Source organism: Pagrus major, chromosome 1 (assembly GCF_040436345.1).
Source record: "Pagrus major chromosome 1, Pma_NU_1.0".
NCBI lineage: Eukaryota > Metazoa > Chordata > Actinopteri > Spariformes > Sparidae > Pagrus > Pagrus major.
Window position 1 is genome coordinate 22,217,388 of NC_133215.1, and position 18,730 is coordinate 22,236,117.

Genomic DNA, 18,730 nt, shown 5'->3' on the forward strand with positions numbered 1-18,730 from the left:
TACAGGGAATCGTTTTTAGACTTTCAATCTAAATGAAATAACTAAACAAACAAATACAATTGAAAAAGTAATTAGTCATTATCACAGAAAAATACAATCAAATAAAATTACATTTCTAACAAGTGACTGACTGAGAAGGACGCTTGAAGGCTGGCTGAGTAAGGAGGAGCCTTCATACCTTCTTAGATGTGAAGACAACACCTAGAGTGCACAACGGGGACAGTTATAGTGAATTAAAACGCATTCATAAAACTACCACACTCATAAACACACGTAATGCTTTCTGATACACTATGTCAACAGTAAACATTATACATGTGAATTATAATTAAAGTGTCTTGGGATACTAGTTATAAACTTGAGATTGACTGATGGGCCTTATAAGACTTTGACTGCTCACCTACACACACTTCAACAATCACCTGCAGTAAGGATTCATGGTTGTGCTGTAGTAGTTCATGCTGTATCATGAGGAATTGTATTGTTAAGTAAAGTGAAGTAGATATCTTTACATCTATAGTAATGCATGCTTCATCATAATGTTTCATTGTTAGTGAAAAAAGTTTTATGCATTTTCATGCATTAAAAATAGAAATAAGTAATTATTATGTAAAACGGCAAATGCAGAAAATGACAAGTGAATAATTGTATGTTTTAGATATAAAACCTAAAGGAATGAAACGTGGTGTATTGAAAGTGAGAAAAAGAATAAAAACATTTTGTCAAGCTTTATTTTCACTATGGGGTGAGCGCAGTAAGATGGGATGTTCTGTTAAAACATCAACAACGTTGTAGTCAGACTGTTTAAGGGTGATTTCTACATAAATATCCTTTGAAAGACTTTAAACTCTAATTGAGCCTGTGCATCCATCCATCAATGCAGGGGGTCCAGATGAACTGAGTTCAGTGAGCCACCACAGGATGGTAGCAATGCACTGACCCTGTGTCTGGAAGAAAAACTGGAAATAAAACAGGCTGATGAGCAGCTACTGGCCTGATTATTCAGACATCAGTATAGAGGAATCCAACAGACAAAATGAAGAAAGAATGGGACTGAAACATGAAAATGGGAATTTTCAGTTTCACGACATGTTGTGTGTGTTTGTAAAACTGTACTAAAAGGCCTTTGATCAGCAGTGATTGCTGAGGTAGAAAAATCAGTGGCTGCTGCTCAGAGAACAGTATCAGTCAGAACTGTGTGTATGTGTCCTATCATTTACATCCAGTTTTTGATGACCTATAAATAGATGTAACTAAGGACAAGTAGGGTGAATTAAGGAGGACAACTGGACAGGACATTTTCAAACTGCTGGACACCTCTGTAACATCAAATGGACTCATGTGGTCATCATGTGCGGACATCTGGACAGAGCCATGACGGGGGAACACAGTGGAGTGGTACCGGCATCCAGGCGGTTAATCCCAAAGCCACTTGGGTACACTGCAGCATCCACTAGGAGGCTCTTGCTGCCCAGGGGATGCCTGCCATCTTGAAGGACATTTTGGACATTACAGTGAAAAAAGGTGAACTTTGCGAGAGCCAGAGAAGTTATTATTACTGCACACGGATGAGTGCTGGTTATCAAGGGGAAAGGTTTTGACACCAGTGGCGAGTTAAGGCCCTTTTAGGGGTGCTCAAGCACTCTTAAATGTCATCTCAGCACCCCTATAAAATAAGAATGTTGCCAGATTCACGTTGGGCCCCAGTACAGCACGTGATGTTGTAATTACACAGTTAGCCACTGCAAAAGTTGGCTCCAAATATTATATTGATTCTCCCCCAGCTTCCTACCTTTTATTATATTAATACTCTATTATGTTTGCCTTCTGGTTATCAGCACAAAAAGCTAAAGGGGAGGAGAGAGAGCAGGGTGGAGTCTATACAGAGATAATGCCAACTCAGCTATTGTTTTGCCCACATTCATTGCAGTGAACTTTGCAATGACTTCACATTACTAATTGATGTATTCATACAGGTTACTGTTACCAAATGTGGATTCTCCCAAACTTCCTTTCACATGTATTTATGTTATACTCTATTTGCTTTATTCATAATCAGATTAGGCTATATGTGATTTTCGGGCTGTATAGATTTGCTACCCCCATGAAATGATGAGATGTTTAAAGACAAAAGGAGGAGATAATGGTAAAGTGACATGGTAACTTAGTTTAAGATGGTTTGGGTTTTGAAAATTGAGTTGAGACAATTTTAAAACAAACTTTGCTTTTCTTTCTTTGCCTTTTGTTACTGGTAGTCCACGAACAATGTGACAGTCTTAGTTACACTTTTTAAAAAAACACTTTTTAATACTAACATTTCCTTGTGGTTCAACATTAAAGCAAGTTCCCCCAGATTTCTTGGTATCTTTTTAGTCACATAATTGAGTAGTTGGTGTATAAAAGGAAATACTGTTAAAGGTCTAAATTTTACTCTGCAAGTGTAATCAACATACAAGATAACGTTGAGGCTATGTTAAAGAAGTAAAAGTTCTGGTTAGACTACATGAACAACAAAACAGATCTTCCCATCCTTGCATGACTGTTCGTGTGCAGATAGAATCAGTGTGAAACTGAACTCAGCACACCTCAGTGAGCTGTGTTGGGGGTTGAAGGACTGAAGGGATAAGGGACTAAAAAGTTTGGGAAACACTGCATCATGTATTACAACACTGTTGTAATGACTGATGAGATTAGCAACCTGATGGTTTACTTGCACCACATATGGATTGTGTTAAAATTATAATTGTGGGTTTGTAGAACTGGTTATCAGTTTAACTTTCAAACCTGTATCCATTAACCCTTGTGTGGGGTTCATATTTTTGTTATTCAGCCAGTGTTCGTGGGTCTGGTGGACCCGCTGCATTTTGGGGTTTTTAATTCAACACAATCAAACAATTGTTTGATTGTGTGTTTACTTCATCCCAATTACAAGCAATATAAACAGCATATATGGTTAATATTTGCCCTTTACTTTTGTTAGATCACATTTATGAAGTGCTACTCGTTTTGATTAAAGATTGGTTTCCGCGAGACAGAGGGTAAAATGTGCGGGAATGTGAGAGCAGACAGTGTTGGTGCTTGAATTTTGCAACCTTGTGCGGGAACGGTAGGGGCGCTAGTGGACCCGAACATTCTGTATGTAATGTATGTGTAAGGGGGGTGTACAGTGTGTGGTCATTGAAAATGTGTTCTGATGTATTCTTCACAGAAAATGAGCCAAGACCAATGAGTCGGAGATTGAAAAAAATAATTAATCGTATCATTTTTCTTTTGATAAAACATGAAAACGGGTCCCACAGATCCGAACACCATACAAGGATTAAAGGGTAAATATCTTTCAGGGAAAAAACAGTGAAAATATAGTTGAATCTAGAGAATGATTTCACAGAAACAGTGAAGGAAGCAGCTCTGTAGAAGAAGTGAGGGGGCTCTGAAAAGAGCCGTTGTGGTTTGTGGGGCAGCAGACAAGTTAAGCGCGCTCTCCGCGGATGCGGCGGGCCAGCTGGATGTCCTTGGGCATGATGGTGACCCTCTTGGCGTGGATGGCGCACAGGTTGGTGTCCTCGAACAGGCCGACCAGGTAAGCCTCGCTGGACTCCTGCAGAGCCATGACAGCGGAGCTCTGGAAGCGCAGGTCGGTCTTGAAGTCCTGAGCGATTTCTCGGACCAGGCGCTGGAAGGGCAGCTTGCGGATGAGCAGCTCGGTGGATTTCTGGTAGCGACGGATCTCTCTCAGAGCCACGGTACCGGGCCTGTAACGGTGAGGCTTCTTCACACCGCCGGTGGCCGGGGCGCTCTTACGGGCAGCCTTGGTGGCCAGCTGCTTCCTGGGAGCTTTGCCTCCGGTGGACTTACGAGCGGTCTGCTTGGTTCTTGCCATTGTTTCTTCTTCCTCTGAACAGACGGGAGAAAAGTGTAGTGAAGAGAGGAGACTGGCTGCTCTTAAACTGTGGGCCCGGCTGTGAAACGGTGACGCTGCTTCAGACCTCCGGCTCCTGATTGGTTAGCGGCTCCTCTCGGAGCTCAGCGCCGCCTGGAGGAGTCGACCCCCGCCTGAATCTCCGCTGCTTATTGGCGAGAAACCTGTTCAAAAAGTCCGCCTTAATTCAGCCAGGGGCCCCTCTGCTGAAAGCCTCTTCTCTGGTTGGTCTGTTGGAGACCCGCACACGCTCCGCGGACATAAAAAGGAGGGCTGTGAGTGTCAACAGCACATTTTCTTTGAGACGAGACTCTAGAAAGACCTGAAACATGAGCGGAAGAGGCAAAACCGGCGGCAAAGCCAGAGCAAAGGCAAAGACCCGCTCCTCCCGTGCCGGGCTCCAGTTCCCAGTCGGCCGTGTCCACAGGCTGCTGCGTAAAGGTAACTATGCGCAGCGTGTGGGTGCCGGCGCCCCCGTCTACCTGGCGGCTGTGCTGGAGTACCTGACCGCTGAGATCCTGGAGTTGGCTGGAAACGCTGCCCGTGACAACAAGAAGACTCGTATCATCCCCCGTCACCTGCAGCTGGCCGTCCGCAACGACGAGGAGCTCAACAAGCTCCTGGGTGGAGTGACCATCGCTCAGGGCGGCGTGCTGCCCAACATCCAGGCTGTCCTGCTGCCCAAGAAGACCGAGAAGGCCGCCAAGAAGTAAATCATCCTGCTTGAGACCAGCAACACAAAGGCTCTTTTAAGAGCCACACACTCACTTCTGATAAAGAGCAGTGTTTCTAAAGTGATGATGCACTACTTAAGTGGTCCAACTTAATCAATTCTCAAGACGTGGATGTAAAAAGTTGCAAGGTCAGAAGTAAACGATACGAAGTTGAAGCATTGCATAGAAAATTAGTGATGAAATCACAAGAACAGGTCCAGATATCACATGGGTAAACTAATGATTTTGTGTGTATTTTAAGCTCCCAGTGTGTTTTTAATTTTCAAAATTTGATTTGTTTGTAGTTTTGTTTTTATCGCATGTATTGTATACACTAGGGAGTGTGTTGTGCTTTTATTTCGAAAATCCCATACGGTTGTGACACCCCCGGCACAATCACCTGCACCTGAGAGAATGAGATTGGCAGCCTTTTAAAAGCATCCAGAGGAAGCAGGAGAAAATAGGAGACAGGACGCATAGAGCGGTTGAAAGAGGCAGTAAGGGAGGGAGGGCACCGACCGCAGTGGCCACGCCGGAGCCGCCGTTGGACGGAGAGGCCGGGTGGCTGATCGACAGAGGGCTCCGTGAAGAAGCGGGCAGTGGTGCTCTGCCCTTTGTGTGAGTAGCCTTTTAGCGCCTTTTTACCAGCCCCCTGTCTTACTATTTTTTTTAAGGACTTTTACCTGTGGTTTTAACCTGATTTTATTCTGTGAATAAATATCAGTGTTTATGCTCCTCAAGTAGCCTATCTGTTGTTTCTTGGTTTTAGCAATTGCTCTCTACACGTTTTTATACAAACATACACCATAACCCCTCCACACACACAAACATTCAGCTGTTCGAATGAAATCAACGTAATTGCTATTAAATGTTCTTAATGAAAGTGTTACGAGTTTCAAAGTGTGTAACTGGAGTAACAAATGATGTGTTGTTGGGGTTCACTGCTCTCACTTCTCCTGGATGAAACCCTGGAAAACGGAATCACGGAATAAATGAATGAAAGAGTGAACCGCCATCTTCTCCAAATCTCCTCTCCTTTATTACAAATTTCCAAAATCATCATATAAAACAAACATTCCCCAGTGTAATCATGTTTCAGTTTCAATGTCCATTTGTTAGCTTAAATTTAAATAATCAATACAGTTGTCTCTACTTCCCACACTTCAGTGGGCAACATCTCTCTCACACACAGAAATAATCATGTCTGTATAAAAATAAATAAATGGTTGTAAATGGTCAAATTTAATGATATCAGCCTGAAAATCACAGAACTTATCTGTTGTGGGGAAAGAAGTCAGCAGTATGAATTTGAAAGATGTGTGAGTGTCCTTTCATATGGAACAGAGGGGGAACAGTATCTGACAGTAATACTCCAAGCTGCCAGGATGTGCTTTACCTGCTATAATAGAGCTGGATTTAAGACAAATATGATAAAATAGCGATTTATATTTAGCCTATAAATGAATGAGCATACTTTCTTCCAAAAGTCCATAATATTCAAAATGAAAAGTCTCTCACAAATATATTTTTTATTGATAGAAATAACAGTAGTTGGTTGTGTTAATAAAGACATAAAAACGCAAACATATGTGCTGTTGTCCCAGTTTAAAAATATAACTAGACAGTCATGAAATTTGGATTTCACTCCTACAATACAACATCTTCAGATAAAACTCGCTAAAAAAAGTCAGTTTTGAACCTTAGCTCTCTCCACAGTGCCTCTGTGGTACGAGCACAACAGCTCGGGGGCGAGCTTTTTGTGAACGCGCGCTTCCTTCGCCCTTCGGGCCATTTCGGACGGGGCGGGGCCAGGGGAGACACATCTCGACGAGGAAACAGAGCTCGACACAACACCTGTTCCTCGCGGTTATAACCGCGGCTCTTCAACTCGGCGACACACATCAAAAATTTGACAACTGACTTATTACAACTACAATACACTACTGCAAACTTTAGGAGGAAACAGTCTTTGTAAGTTTTACCGAGTAGCCTACTGACCTGGAAAACAGAATCACGGAATCAATGAATGAAAGAGTGAACCGCCATCTTCTTCTCCAAATCGTCTGAGGGAAGAGGGAGGTGTCTCTCACCTTGGGCACCGCGGTGCAACGATACCCGCACTTTGGTTCCGCTTTTACTTTTCTTTCCTCCTACATTAACATTGTCTTTCACAATAAGATTTGAAATTACATGAAACATTGAGCTGATTATTGCCGGCATTAATAAAGTAATGTGTAAAATGATACACTCAAGTAAATAGCAGATGTGGACCAGTAATAAACAAAAAGTGGCTATGTAGCTATCCTCACATTAGGGTGTATCACACAAGTAACTCAATGAATGCACGTGACAAAACGCATAAAAACTGGGATGGGTCGACAGATCATGTCCATTATTCAGCACTGATTGTCAGATTCAGCGTTTTGTATTCAACATTAAAGTGTCAACATGTCACTCATTTTAATTTTCAGCTGAGGTGCTTCACTACAGAAATGGTAATAAGTAAATATAGCATATAAATAAATAGAAGAAAAACCATAGTACTATTGAATGTTTTATATATTTACTTAGTCAAAATAGACTATATGGCAACACCATGAATAATCTGAAATTCTGATAATAATGGCTTACATGAGAAATAAACAAGATGTTAGGGTTATAGGGGAAATTAGGCTTTGCGCACCTGCACTGTCTCCCTTGTGTTCATCTCTGTGTTAGTGAAGTTATCTGATAACCTGATGAGGGAACCTTTGTTTACCTCCTATGTTTTCGTTTATCTGTACTACTACTACTACTACTACTAGGCTACTACTACTACTACTACTACTACTACTAGTAGTAAGTTACTGTGTTCTAAGTGATTATTTATCGATATGACAAACAGTAGAGGAACAGGACTGAGCTCTTTAAGGATGGTGTGGGTGGCTCTTAAAAGAGCCTTTAATCGGGACGTGTGATGTTGCAGTGACGGCTCACTTCTTCTTGGGTGCTGCCTTCTTGGCTTTGGGCTTGGCAACCTTCTTTGCGGGAGCCTTCTTGGTTGCAGGGGCCTTCTTGGCCACTTTCTTGGGGCTCTTGGTGGCCTTCTTGGGGCTCTTGGCTGGTTTCTTGGCCGCCGCAGGTTTCTTGGCCTTCTTCGGGGACTTCTTGGCGGCTGCTGGCTTCTTGGCCGCAGCTTTGGGCTTCTTAGCCGCTGCGGGTTTCTTGGCTGCGGGCTTCTTGGCTTTAGCAGGAGCCTTCTTAACCGGCTTCTTGGCTTTGGGCTCAGCCACCTTCTTGCTCATCTTGAAGGAGCCGGACGCTCCGGTCCCCTTGGTCTGGACCAGAGTCCCCTTGAGCACCAGAGCCTTGACGGCGGTCTTGACGCGGGCCTTGTTCTTGTCCACATCGTAGCCTCCGGCAGCCAGAGCCTTCTTGAGAGCGGCGAGAGACACGCCGCTTCTCTCCTTGGATGCGGACACAGCCTTCACGATGAGGTCTCTGACGCTGGGGCCAGCCTTCTTCGGCTTGCTCACCTTCTTCTTGGCGGCTTTAGCCGGAGCGGCGGCGGGAGCTGGAGCTACTTCTGCCATTTTGTGTCAAAGTTCTGATCCTACTCACGACAACACGAGAGTCTGACTGGACGAATGGAGAATCGAGCGAGAGCGAGCGAGAGTTCTTGAGCCTGGTGGGGCAGCTCAGGGCGTCCGCCCTTTTCTACCCATTGTTGTGGGTGGAGCTTGGTGAGCGGCAAGAGGTGGGAGGAGCAGGACTCTGGAGGAAGGAGGACGTAAGTGAACCAAGGCAGGAGAGAGAGAGAGAGAGAACAGGAGAGAGAGAGAGCAGGAGAGAGAGCGAGAGCGAGAGAGACAGAGAGAATAAAAGAAAATAAACAAAATAAAATAAAGTGCTCATGTGTATTTAGTGCAGGCTTGTGTGTATTTGTGTCTTAAGTGATCTATTTGTGTTCTATTCATATGTTCATGTATCCGTGTGAGTGTTTGGTGGTCTGTGTTGTGTGTTTTTGTGTGGGGTTACTCGGCCATAGAAGAGGGGGGGGATCAGGGGATGGGGAGGGGGGGCTTCAGCTGGAGGATGAATGACAGGGGGGTGTTGACAGTTTGTTTGGCTTCTTGGATGGTTCTCTGGAGGGCAGGGTTGTTTATTGCTGTACTTAAATATCTTCGGGCTATTGCTTGGTGTCTCTGTCTGATGGTCTGGATGCCGGTTATTCTGTGAATGTAGTGGTTGCTGATATAGTTTGGGAGACGGTGAGCCAGTTTTAGTGCTTTATTTTGTATTACTTGGAGACGTTGTATCTGGTTGTCGGTGAGGGTGATCCAGGCGGGGACGGAGTATTCGAACAGGGGTCGGATGTAGGCTAGATAGACTTTGATTATTGTTGAGGGTGATGCGCCATGTTTTCCACAGAGGGCTTTGAGATGGTTCAGTCTGATGTTTCCTTTTTGTTCCAGTTTTGTGATGAATTTGGTCCAGGTCATGTTGCTTTGAAAGGTTACTCCGAGGAAGGTTGCTTCGTTGCTGATGCTGATTTGTTGATTGAATAATGAGAGATTAATGTTATTGCGCTGTAGGTGTTGATTTTTGGTGAAGATGACACATTGGGTTTTGACGGGGTTGAGTTTGATGCGCCACATGCTTGACCAGGTTTCTATTTCTGTTATGCAATGCTGGAGTTTATTGGCTGCTAGTTGTGGAGATTTTGAGCTGGACCAGTAGCAGAGATCGTCGGCAAACTGAGAAACTTTGGCTATGGTGGCTGGGGGGTAGTAGATGTCTGAGGTATAGATGAGAAATAGAAGTGGACTGAGAACTGCGCCTTGTGGTACTCCTGCTTGGGGGGTGAATGGTGTTGAGATGGCTGAGTTGACTTTGACCTTGATGTGACGGTTGTTGAGGAAGCTGGAGATGATGGATTGGGTGGGTTTGGGGAGTTTGAGGTTGGTGTCCAGTAATCTGTATATGAGACCGTTATGCCATACTTTGTCAAATGCTTTTTCAATGTCGAAGAATATTGCTAGGGTGATTTGTTTCTTATTGAAGTTTCTGTAGATGTCTTCGGATAAACGGAGGATGTTGTCTGTTGTTGCTCTGCCTTTTCTGAAACCTGCTTGATGGATACCGATGAGACCTATTGATTCGATGTGATTACTGAGTCGGGAGGTGATGATTCTTTCAAAAAGTTTTCCGATGTGGCTGAGGAGGCTAATGGGGCGGTAGCTGGTGACGTTGTGGGGGTCTTTGCCGGGTTTGTGGATCATGGTGACAAGTGCGGTCTTCCAGGGTGAAGGGAAGTGGCCAGTGGTGAGGCATGTGGTGTAGAGCTGTCCAAGGTGCTGGAGGTAGGTGACTGGTGCTTGTTTGATAAGTATGGTGTGGATGGTGTCTTCTCCCGGTGCTTTGTTTTTCATCTTTTTCAGGTGCAGTTGTATTTCTTTGGTGGTGACAGGCCTTGTGAGGGGGTGGTGCTCTGTGGGGGAGTCGATTCTATTTGTCTGTGATGATTTGTGTTTTGTGATTTCCTTGTCCACCAGGTCTTTCCATGTGTTGTCAAAGTGAGTGTCACTAGGGCATGAGTGGATATTTTCGAGATGGTTACGGAAGAGTGTGGCCTTTTCTTTGTTGTCTGTAATGATTGTGCCAGAGGATTTGAGTGGGGGGGTGGTGTTGGTTTGTGGATCTCCGTTTATGCTCTTGATTTTCTGCCAGAAGGTTCGGGGGTTTGTGTCGTGGTCCAGTTTCTTGTAAAAGGTTTTCCAGGTGTTTTGTTTGTGGAGGCTGAGTTGTAATTTGATAGTGGTTTGGAGTCTGTTTATTTCTCTTTTGGTTTGAGGTGATCGGGACCGGATGTAATTTCGTCTTAGTTTTCTCTTCTGTTTGATGAGTTGGAGGATGTGATGGGGGAGTGACTGTGTTGAAGTTTTGTTAGTGTTTTTGGGTATCGTTTCCTCTCTGGCTTGGGTGAGTATTTGACTTAACAGGATGGCTTGGTGGTCCAGATCGTCGGGGGTGGTGTTGGGAGTGATGGGGGTGTGTTTTAGTTTTCCTTCGATGTGTGTTCTGTAGATTTCCCAGTCTGCTTTTCTGTAGTTGTATTTATTGTTTGGGGTGGCTTGTAGGTGGAAGGAGAAGGTGGTGAGGACAGGTAGGTGGTCACTGCTGAGATGGTTTGTGGTGGAGAACTGGAGAAGTTTTGAAGCCAGGTCAGGGGTGCAGAGAATCAGGTCCAGGATGTCCGAGTTGCCTGTTGCAGGGGAGATGTAGGTGGGTTCGTTGGTGTTGATTACTGATAAGTTGGTGTTGTTTAGAATCTGTTTGAGTGCATTTCCATTTGGGTTTGTTATATTGCAGTAGAAATCGGTGTGTTTTGCATTGAAGTCTCCCATGATGAGGGTGTGGTCAGAGGTGGTGATGGCTTGAAACAGTTCTGCTGAAGGTCTTGTTCCAGGGGGGCAGTAGATACTGATGATTGTGATGAGATGGTGCAGGTGATTTTTCATTCTTATTGCGACATATTCATTTCCGTTGAGTTGTTGTGATGAGAGACCATAATCCATTTCACTGTATTCGATGTTTTTCCTGATTAAAAGTGCTACTCCTCCTCCTTGTCTAGACTGTCTTTCTTTCCTGATGATGTTGTATCCGGGGATGTTGATGCGTGATTTGTTTGTTAAAAAAGTTTCATTTATTGATGCTGCAGAGATGTTCTTTTCATTTAGCAGTTGGATTAATTCCTCTTTCTTTCCTCTTATCCCTCTGATGTTTATATGGAGAAAAGTACTGGTGGCCATTATGAAAATAATATAACAGACAGAAAGCAAAAAGGCAGGTGTGTTATGTGTGGTTTGAGTAAGGATTTTCATGAAATGTAGTTTGTGTGTTTTCTAATGCTTTTGATGACTTCCTCAATTCTGGTGTCGTCCATGGCCAGCTTCCTGAGGTCGTCGCGGAGGTGGATGAGTTGGCTGGTGGGGTTGGTGATGGGGGGTTTTGCAAGTGGTGGTGGGTTTCGGGTGGGAGGAGTCATGTATGACAGGTAGATGGGGCAGTTCTTGGAGGCAGCAGAATGTTCACCAGCACAGTTGACGCACTTGGCTTCACGTTTGTCTTTATTGCAGGTTTTGTGGTGGTGGTTTTCGCCGCATCTTAGGCACACAACAGGGTTTTTGCAATTTGTGGATATGTGGTTGAACTGTTGGCATTTGTAGCACTGGCGGATGGTAGGTGGGGGGCGGGCCTTCTCCACTCTGTACTGAAACAGATCCATGTAGAAACCCTCGTGGAGAAGGCCGGCAGCTTGGTCAGGGTTTGTCAGGTGAATTTTGAGAAATGTAGTTGGTTGCTGGGTGGTTCTGCTGATGATTCTGTGTATTCGGTTGATGGGGATGCCTTGTTTTTCCAGTTGTTCTTTTACTCTTGTTTCGCTGATGTTGGTGTCAATGCCTTTGATGACCAGGAGTTTTGTGGAGGAGTCAGATGGAGGGGTGGAACCTTGTTTGCGTGCCAGTCTGCAGGTTAGGTGTGCACCGTTGAATGCTCCCTCCGGCCATGGTGTGAGAAGGTTGTTCAGGGAGGGGATGTCCTTAGGGAAGATGAGGAGGTTACCGTTTCTCATATGGACCAGTTTATGGAGTTGAATTTGTGGTTTGTGTTTTTGGATTTCTTGGACAATGGCTTGGTTGTTTGTGAAGGAGCTGTCCGGGGTTCTGTAGTTTTCCATGACCACTGGTGTGACGTGTTGATTTTCTGTTGATTCCCTTCTTGCTCTTTTTCTTGAGAGGGTGTTAATAGTTGGGTATTTATGCATGTTTGTGCTGACGATGTCGGAGTAGGTGGCAGAAAACTGGGGGAGGGGGGTATGTGGGTCCTGTCCTTCAAGTAAGATCTGTTCCATGGTGGTTAGAGTGGATTTCATCTGCGTGATGGTGCTGCTGAGGGGGGTGGACTGAGTGTATTTGCTGAGTTCAGAATATAGGTGGTTGATTTGAGCAAAGATGTTTTTGATGATGAGATGGTCTATATTCTCTGTGGTGGGGGGGATTGGTGGCTCGGTAGGGGTGGGGGGATTAGGGCTGGCTGTTGCAGTGGGTCTAGATGATTTGCTGGTAGCTGGGTTAGAGTCTGGGGTGGTGGAATCCATAGTGTGAATTTCTTTGAGGGTGTGTGAGATGAAGTTGCGCAGTGTTGCGTCTTCCGGGTTCTTCCTGGTCTTTGGATTGGGGTCAGATTTCCTTCGTGTCATGTCATGTGCTCCAAAAGCTGAGGTCCATATTCCTTTCCTCTCCAGTGTAGTTAAGGGTTTGGTGGCCATTGTTCAGTGTGTGGTGTGTGTGTGTGTGTGTATGTGTGTGTGTGTGTGGGTGGGGGGTGGGGGGTGCTTATACAGTGAGACACAGTGGAAGTGAAATGTGACTTTCAAGTGCTTAGTGACACCGGTGAGGTTTTTTTTTTTTTTTTTTTTTTTTTTTTTTTTAAAAAGAGCGAAGGAGAGAGAGAACGAGAGAGAGAGCGAGAGCGAGAGAGCGAGAGAGAGAGAGTTGGTAATCACTGGCTCCTCTACCTTGATTTATATATAGTTCCGTGGCTGAGAGCAGTCAGGCTCTGCTGGCGATGACTCATGCGGGAAAGCAGTGCTGTGTCTGTTGTCGGAGATATCTGGCTCCATGCGAGGCTCCGTGCGAGGTTGGCTGTCCGTCTGTCGAGTGACGGTCTCGAAATAATGGCGAGTGTAATTCGAGGTCAATGTCTGCCTGACAAAATGAAAATAAGTCTCTGCCTGAAAATAAGTCAAATAATGTGTCACGACACCACGAGAGTCTGACTGGACGAATGGAGAATCCAGAGCAGGAGGCTGTCCTTAAACACACCATGAGAGCCGTGGAGACTCAACCCAGGCCGTGTCTCCTCTGGGCAGTCTGAATGCCGGGCCACTTGTGTTTTCTCTTCATCGATAAAAGACTCCAGACTAAATGTGGGAGAAGTGTTGGAGGCTGACAGTGAAGGAGCCGATAGCGGACTTGTTTCTCTTCATATTGAAGTCATGTAGAGCTCTGATGCTCTCTGCATTTTGTTGCAGGAGCCTCCAAACCTCACACTTTCACCGTCGTGACCAGCACTGCTCAGCGACTTTTCCCACTCATTTCTCTCCTAAAATGTTTTAAAATGCATCAGAGCTCCGTCAAAAGCAGTTTTCCAGCTGGTCAACGTGTTTGTTCAGGGACTCAAAGTAAAAACAACCATCTGTTGGTGATCACTTTGTAATAAACTCAAGTTATTCTGGCAGCAGCAAACACACTGATGATGGCCGAGGGTTGTGGTGTCAGACAGAGCAGCTCACTGTGGCTGTCAACATTTCTCCTGCTGAGGACTCGTTTTAATATAAATAAACTCTTAATAGATCTACTGTGAACAATTAATGACATCATAGTAGCTGAAGTGTTGCATTACTCTGGGCAGCAGTGCTTAATAATACAATGAATTACCTAAATTAGGCTATATAATTTTTTTGGTACACATGATGAGTGTATTTTAAAAAGGTAGGAGGAATGTGAAAAGGAATAGTTTACATTATTTTCTTTGTTACACATGCTATGTAGCAGAATATAAATCATTTTTAAAAATTAAATGAAAATAAATAAATATATCCGCGGTAGCATGAATGCCACCTGTCAGTGTGCACACCATGGACAGCTCCATCATCTATTACCTGTCCAGGTTGTTTCTATTATTTCTTTTAAAACTATGATGCTATGAATCTGTAATTTCATCCAGTATAGATTTTATTCAATTCATGATTATGTTCAGTCTGTAGTCCCAATGGTCAGATGTCTGTAATTATTTGTATTAGTGTCATCACCACTTCTATACGATAAACATATCACAATTTATGCAGACCTTCATTATACATCAAGGAGACAGTCTGGACCGGGGCTTTTAACTGATGTATTGCCTGTATTCCCTCATCTTTAATCTCACCTATATGTGAAGGTACGTTTGGAAATATGTTGGAAAATCACTTAATAGTACTTAACTTATCATGCATTGTAAATAAAGCATGCTTCACTATTTGTAACTCTTTCATTCTAACATCACATTGTAACATCTAGTATTAAAATGTAGCGTCTTCACTGAGAACAGTTTATGTTTTTGTAACAAAGACTCATTAAATGTAGAAGACTCAGGCTGTGTGGTCTGTGGTCACACCGAACACTTTTAGTAAGAGTCTTTCCCAAAGTGTTTCCTTTGTGTTGGTCTCAGATAGTTTCACCACGTCCTTCTGCATGTCAGCTCTCACGGCGAGACCACAGTGAGCAGCTCAACCAATCACAGGAGGGAAATCACACAGTAGTATTTGCATGGAGTCTATACAAAAGAGTTGCTCTCAGTAGTCAAACACATTCGTCGTTGAACTGAGCGAAGAGACAAGAATGCCTGAACCAGCAAAGTCTGCGCCCAAGAAGGGCTCCAAGAAAGCGGTGACAAAGACCGCTGGAAAGGGAGGCAAGAAGAGGAGAAAGACCAGGAAGGAGAGCTACGCCATCTACGTGTACAAGGTACTGAAGCAGGTCCACCCCGACACCGGTATCTCCTCCAAGGCCATGGGCATCATGAACTCCTTTGTGAGCGACATCTTCGAGCGCATCGCCGGTGAGGCCTCCCGTCTGGCTCACTACAACAAGCGCTCCACCATCACCTCCAGGGAGATCCAGACCGCCGTCCGCCTGCTGCTGCCCGGTGAGCTGGCCAAGCACGCCGTGTCTGAGGGAACAAAGGCCGTGACCAAGTACACCAGCTCCAAGTAAACCATCCTGACATCAACAACCCAAAGGTCCTTTTTAGGACCACCCAATCCTATCAATAGGTGCAATATTCCTGCTTATAGGACTTATTCAAGACTGCTATTGTAGTGCTACATTTTTAATAATGCATCTCATGTTTAAAATAAACTGCATTAAATGATGTGTTACAATAGTGATTGCCATCTACAATATTTCAGAGGCAATAATGCAATCATTTATCTTTCCCTTGAAATAATACATAGGCTGAGAAAAACATGGTCCCCAGAACACTTTGAAGCTTCAAAGGTGGCAGGGTCCATCAATAAGAATCAGAATTCCTTTATTAGTCCCGCAAACAGGGAAATTTGTGCATCACAGCGGCTAAAGGACAGTTCAATATAACAATAATAAAAAATAAACAATATAATAAAAAGGTAAGAAATATAAATAGACTTGTATGTACATAATATATACAAATATAAACAGTGTATTGTTATTAATAAATAAATATGAGTATGAAAATTGCCCAGTTAGTGCAAACCAAAAGGAGAAATGGGTTATGAATAGAGTTTTTTTATTGCACAGTGAGGTCTACTGGGAGCAGTGCTGATTGTAGAGTCTGACAGCAGCAGGAAGGAAGGACCTGCGATACCTCTCCTTCACACACTTGTGTATCAGTCTGTCGCTGAAGGAGCTGCCCAGTGTTGTGATAGTGTCCTGCAGGGGGTGGGACTCCTTCACCAGCGGCGATGACAGCTTATCCATCATCCTGCTCTCTCCCACTACCTGCACTAGGTCAAGAGGGCATCCCAGGATGAAACTGGCCTTCTTGATAATTTTATCAAATCTCTTCCTATCTGCTGCTGCTCCAGCAGACTACTCCATAGAAAATGGCTGATGCCACCAGAGACTCATAGAAATTCCTCAGGAGTGCCCCCTGCACCTGAGTTTCCTCAGCAGATGGAGTCTGCTCTGACCTTTCTTATAGGTTGAATAGAGTAAAACTGTGTGAAATGGCGTCCTTTTAAGAGGTCTGTATGTTTCCAGGTAACTCGGCCATAAAGAGTTTATTTACCTTAGGTTTTAGCTGAGTTTGCTTTTTTGTCATGAAATAAATGGATGCAGACAATGTGCTAACCACATAGTTGAGCTTGTAAATGTCTGATAAATTGCATTAATATTCTCCTACACAGTGTTGTTTTTGTGTGTTAACAAGACATTGTAGTCCTACAGTGCCACCTTGTGGTCTGTTCCGCTATTATTTTGAAAAGCGTCGTTTTCTTCTTCTGATGTTTTTGTGATGCTAAACTTCCTGCTACTCTCTCGTCACAATGTTGTGCTCCCGCATCGTCGGAGGAACGGTAAAAACTTGCAAACACACTAGTTATGTATCATGTTCATCTGTTTGATTCTGTAAGGAAAAAGTTTACATTGTGATTTACCTCATTATTTTTGTATTGTTTGTACCTGTTATTTCTAAGAGCTCCGAACTGTGAGGTGTGTCTCGAGCTAGAGAGCATGCTAGCTGATGGCAGAAACTCTTTAATTAGCGCCCTTGGAGAGCGGAATGAGGTACAAGTAAGGCAGCAGTGAAATGAAGTTGCAACCACTCCGTTTACTGTGCAATAAATAGTGCAACCAGAAAAATAACATTTAAATAAGAAAACAAAACTGAAAAGAGAATAAAATAAAAGACTTGAATTCAAATAGAGAATATATATATATATATATATATATATATATATATATATATGTTGCACCATGATGTCAGCAACTCCACCTCTTCCAAGTAAGCCGTCTCCATGTTGTTGGAGATCAGGCCAATCACCACTGTGTCATCCACAAATTTCACAATGGTGTTGGTGCTGTGTGTGGCTGTACAATCATGGGTGTACAGGGAGTAGAGCAAGGGGCTCAGGACGCGGCCTTGGGGGGCGCCGGTGTTGAGGGTGCGGGTGCTCGAGCTGCAATTTCCGATCTTCACCACCTGTGGTCTGCCAGTCAGAAAGTTCAAGACCCAGGAGCAGAGTGAAGAGCTCAGTCCCAGATCCCTGAGCTTGGCGACCAGTCTGAGGGGAACTATGGTGTTAAACGCCGAGCTGAAATCAATAAACAGCAAACGTGCGTAGTTCCCCTTGCCGATGTCCAGGTGGGAGAGGGTGGAATGGAGGACATGTGAGATGGCGTCATCAGTACTCCTATTGGGATGATAGGCGAACTGAATGGGGTCCAATGATCCGGGTAGTGATGAGCTGATGAAAATTCTGAGTTGGAATTTCCTCTTTAAAATTACAGTGCCCCTTTAATATCGGATCCAATAATCAGTCAGCCCATAGTATACGGTATACAATCACGTAAGTATAATTTTACTTTTACTTAAAAGGGACATGGGGCAGGATCAAGAAATAAGACTCAATAGTGACACCACGGCCGTTGTGGCCGTTAGGGTAACTGCAGCCATCAGCCAAGCCAGCACAGGACCGTGCATGAATTCTTCACAGCAGTGCAGCTGATGCCTTATCCCCTACACACACATGAAGCAGCCGGGAAGCTGGTTCGCTGTGTGTAGCGACACACAAGCGCGGCGATTTACCGTTACGGTTGATGCAGTCTGAAAGGCACAGGCGAAAGCAAAGACGGCATATTGGGAGACAAAAATATCGTCTCTGATACGGGATTGCTGTGTGTAAGCGGCTAATGTTGCTACACAGACACAAACAAACCGTTAGCCTGTGGCTACAGCCAGCCGCTAACGTCACCTCCCGGATAACAGGTTGGGCTTTCGGTCCCATATATAAAGGGACATATTTCTAACTATTTGGTTTCAGACTAAAGGACCATGGAAAATGCGCAGTCTGTAACTATTCAGTGTAACACAGCGGTGGACTAAGTTACATGTTTGCAGCTAATGCTACTTTGCATGTTAGGTCACGTCAGATTCTCAAATCAAGCTCTAAACATGACCTGTAATGTTTTCTTACCTGGTCACTAGGAAATGAGCCATGTCAGCATCTGTTTTCAGTCCCAATTCCAGTTGGAGCTGCCTCCATGAGTCAAGCGCGTATCCAATGTATATTCGGGTGCCAGCCCGGCTTTGCTCGTAATTTTTTTTCGACTCACGACATGCCGCTGATAAAACCTTCTTTTTCTTCCTAGTATTACTTTTTAGTGGACTTTGTGTGGTGGTGGGTCGTTTGCTGGCCGTAGCAGACTCCATTACAACCCAAACACTAGTTTGGGTCCACCGCACTTGTCTTCTTCCTGTATCCAAGTCGAAAGCCGTCGAAGACGCGCATTCAGCGTCATCTGATGTCACGTCT

General features: G+C 44.3%; 4 protein-coding genes across 4 annotated transcripts; 2 read left to right on the top strand and 2 right to left on the bottom strand.

Annotated features, from left to right (window-relative positions):
• Window positions 1-3,424: 3,424 nt before the first annotated feature.
• On the bottom strand, window positions 3,425-3,880 carry LOC140999443 (histone H3). Its single transcript, XM_073469823.1, has one exon. The coding sequence runs from the start codon at window positions 3,878-3,880 to the stop codon at window positions 3,470-3,472; it is 411 nt and encodes a 136-aa protein (XP_073325924.1). The 3' UTR covers window positions 3,425-3,469.
• A 367-nt stretch (window positions 3,881-4,247) lies between these two features.
• LOC140999508 (histone H2A-like) lies at window positions 4,248-4,632 on the top strand. The gene has a single exon (XM_073469939.1). The coding sequence runs from the start codon at window positions 4,249-4,251 to the stop codon at window positions 4,630-4,632; it is 384 nt and encodes a 127-aa protein (XP_073326040.1). The 5' UTR covers window position 4,248.
• Window positions 4,633-7,473: 2,841 nt separating this feature from the next.
• Window positions 7,474-8,229, bottom strand: LOC140999384 (histone H1-like). Its single transcript, XM_073469744.1, has one exon. The coding sequence runs from the start codon at window positions 8,202-8,204 to the stop codon at window positions 7,605-7,607; it is 600 nt and encodes a 199-aa protein (XP_073325845.1). The 5' UTR covers window positions 8,205-8,229; the 3' UTR covers window positions 7,474-7,604.
• A 6,830-nt stretch (window positions 8,230-15,059) lies between these two features.
• LOC140998559 (histone H2B 1/2) lies at window positions 15,060-15,622 on the top strand. Its single transcript, XM_073468878.1, has one exon. The coding sequence runs from the start codon at window positions 15,060-15,062 to the stop codon at window positions 15,432-15,434; it is 375 nt and encodes a 124-aa protein (XP_073324979.1). The 3' UTR covers window positions 15,435-15,622.
• Window positions 15,623-18,730: the final 3,108 nt, after the last annotated feature.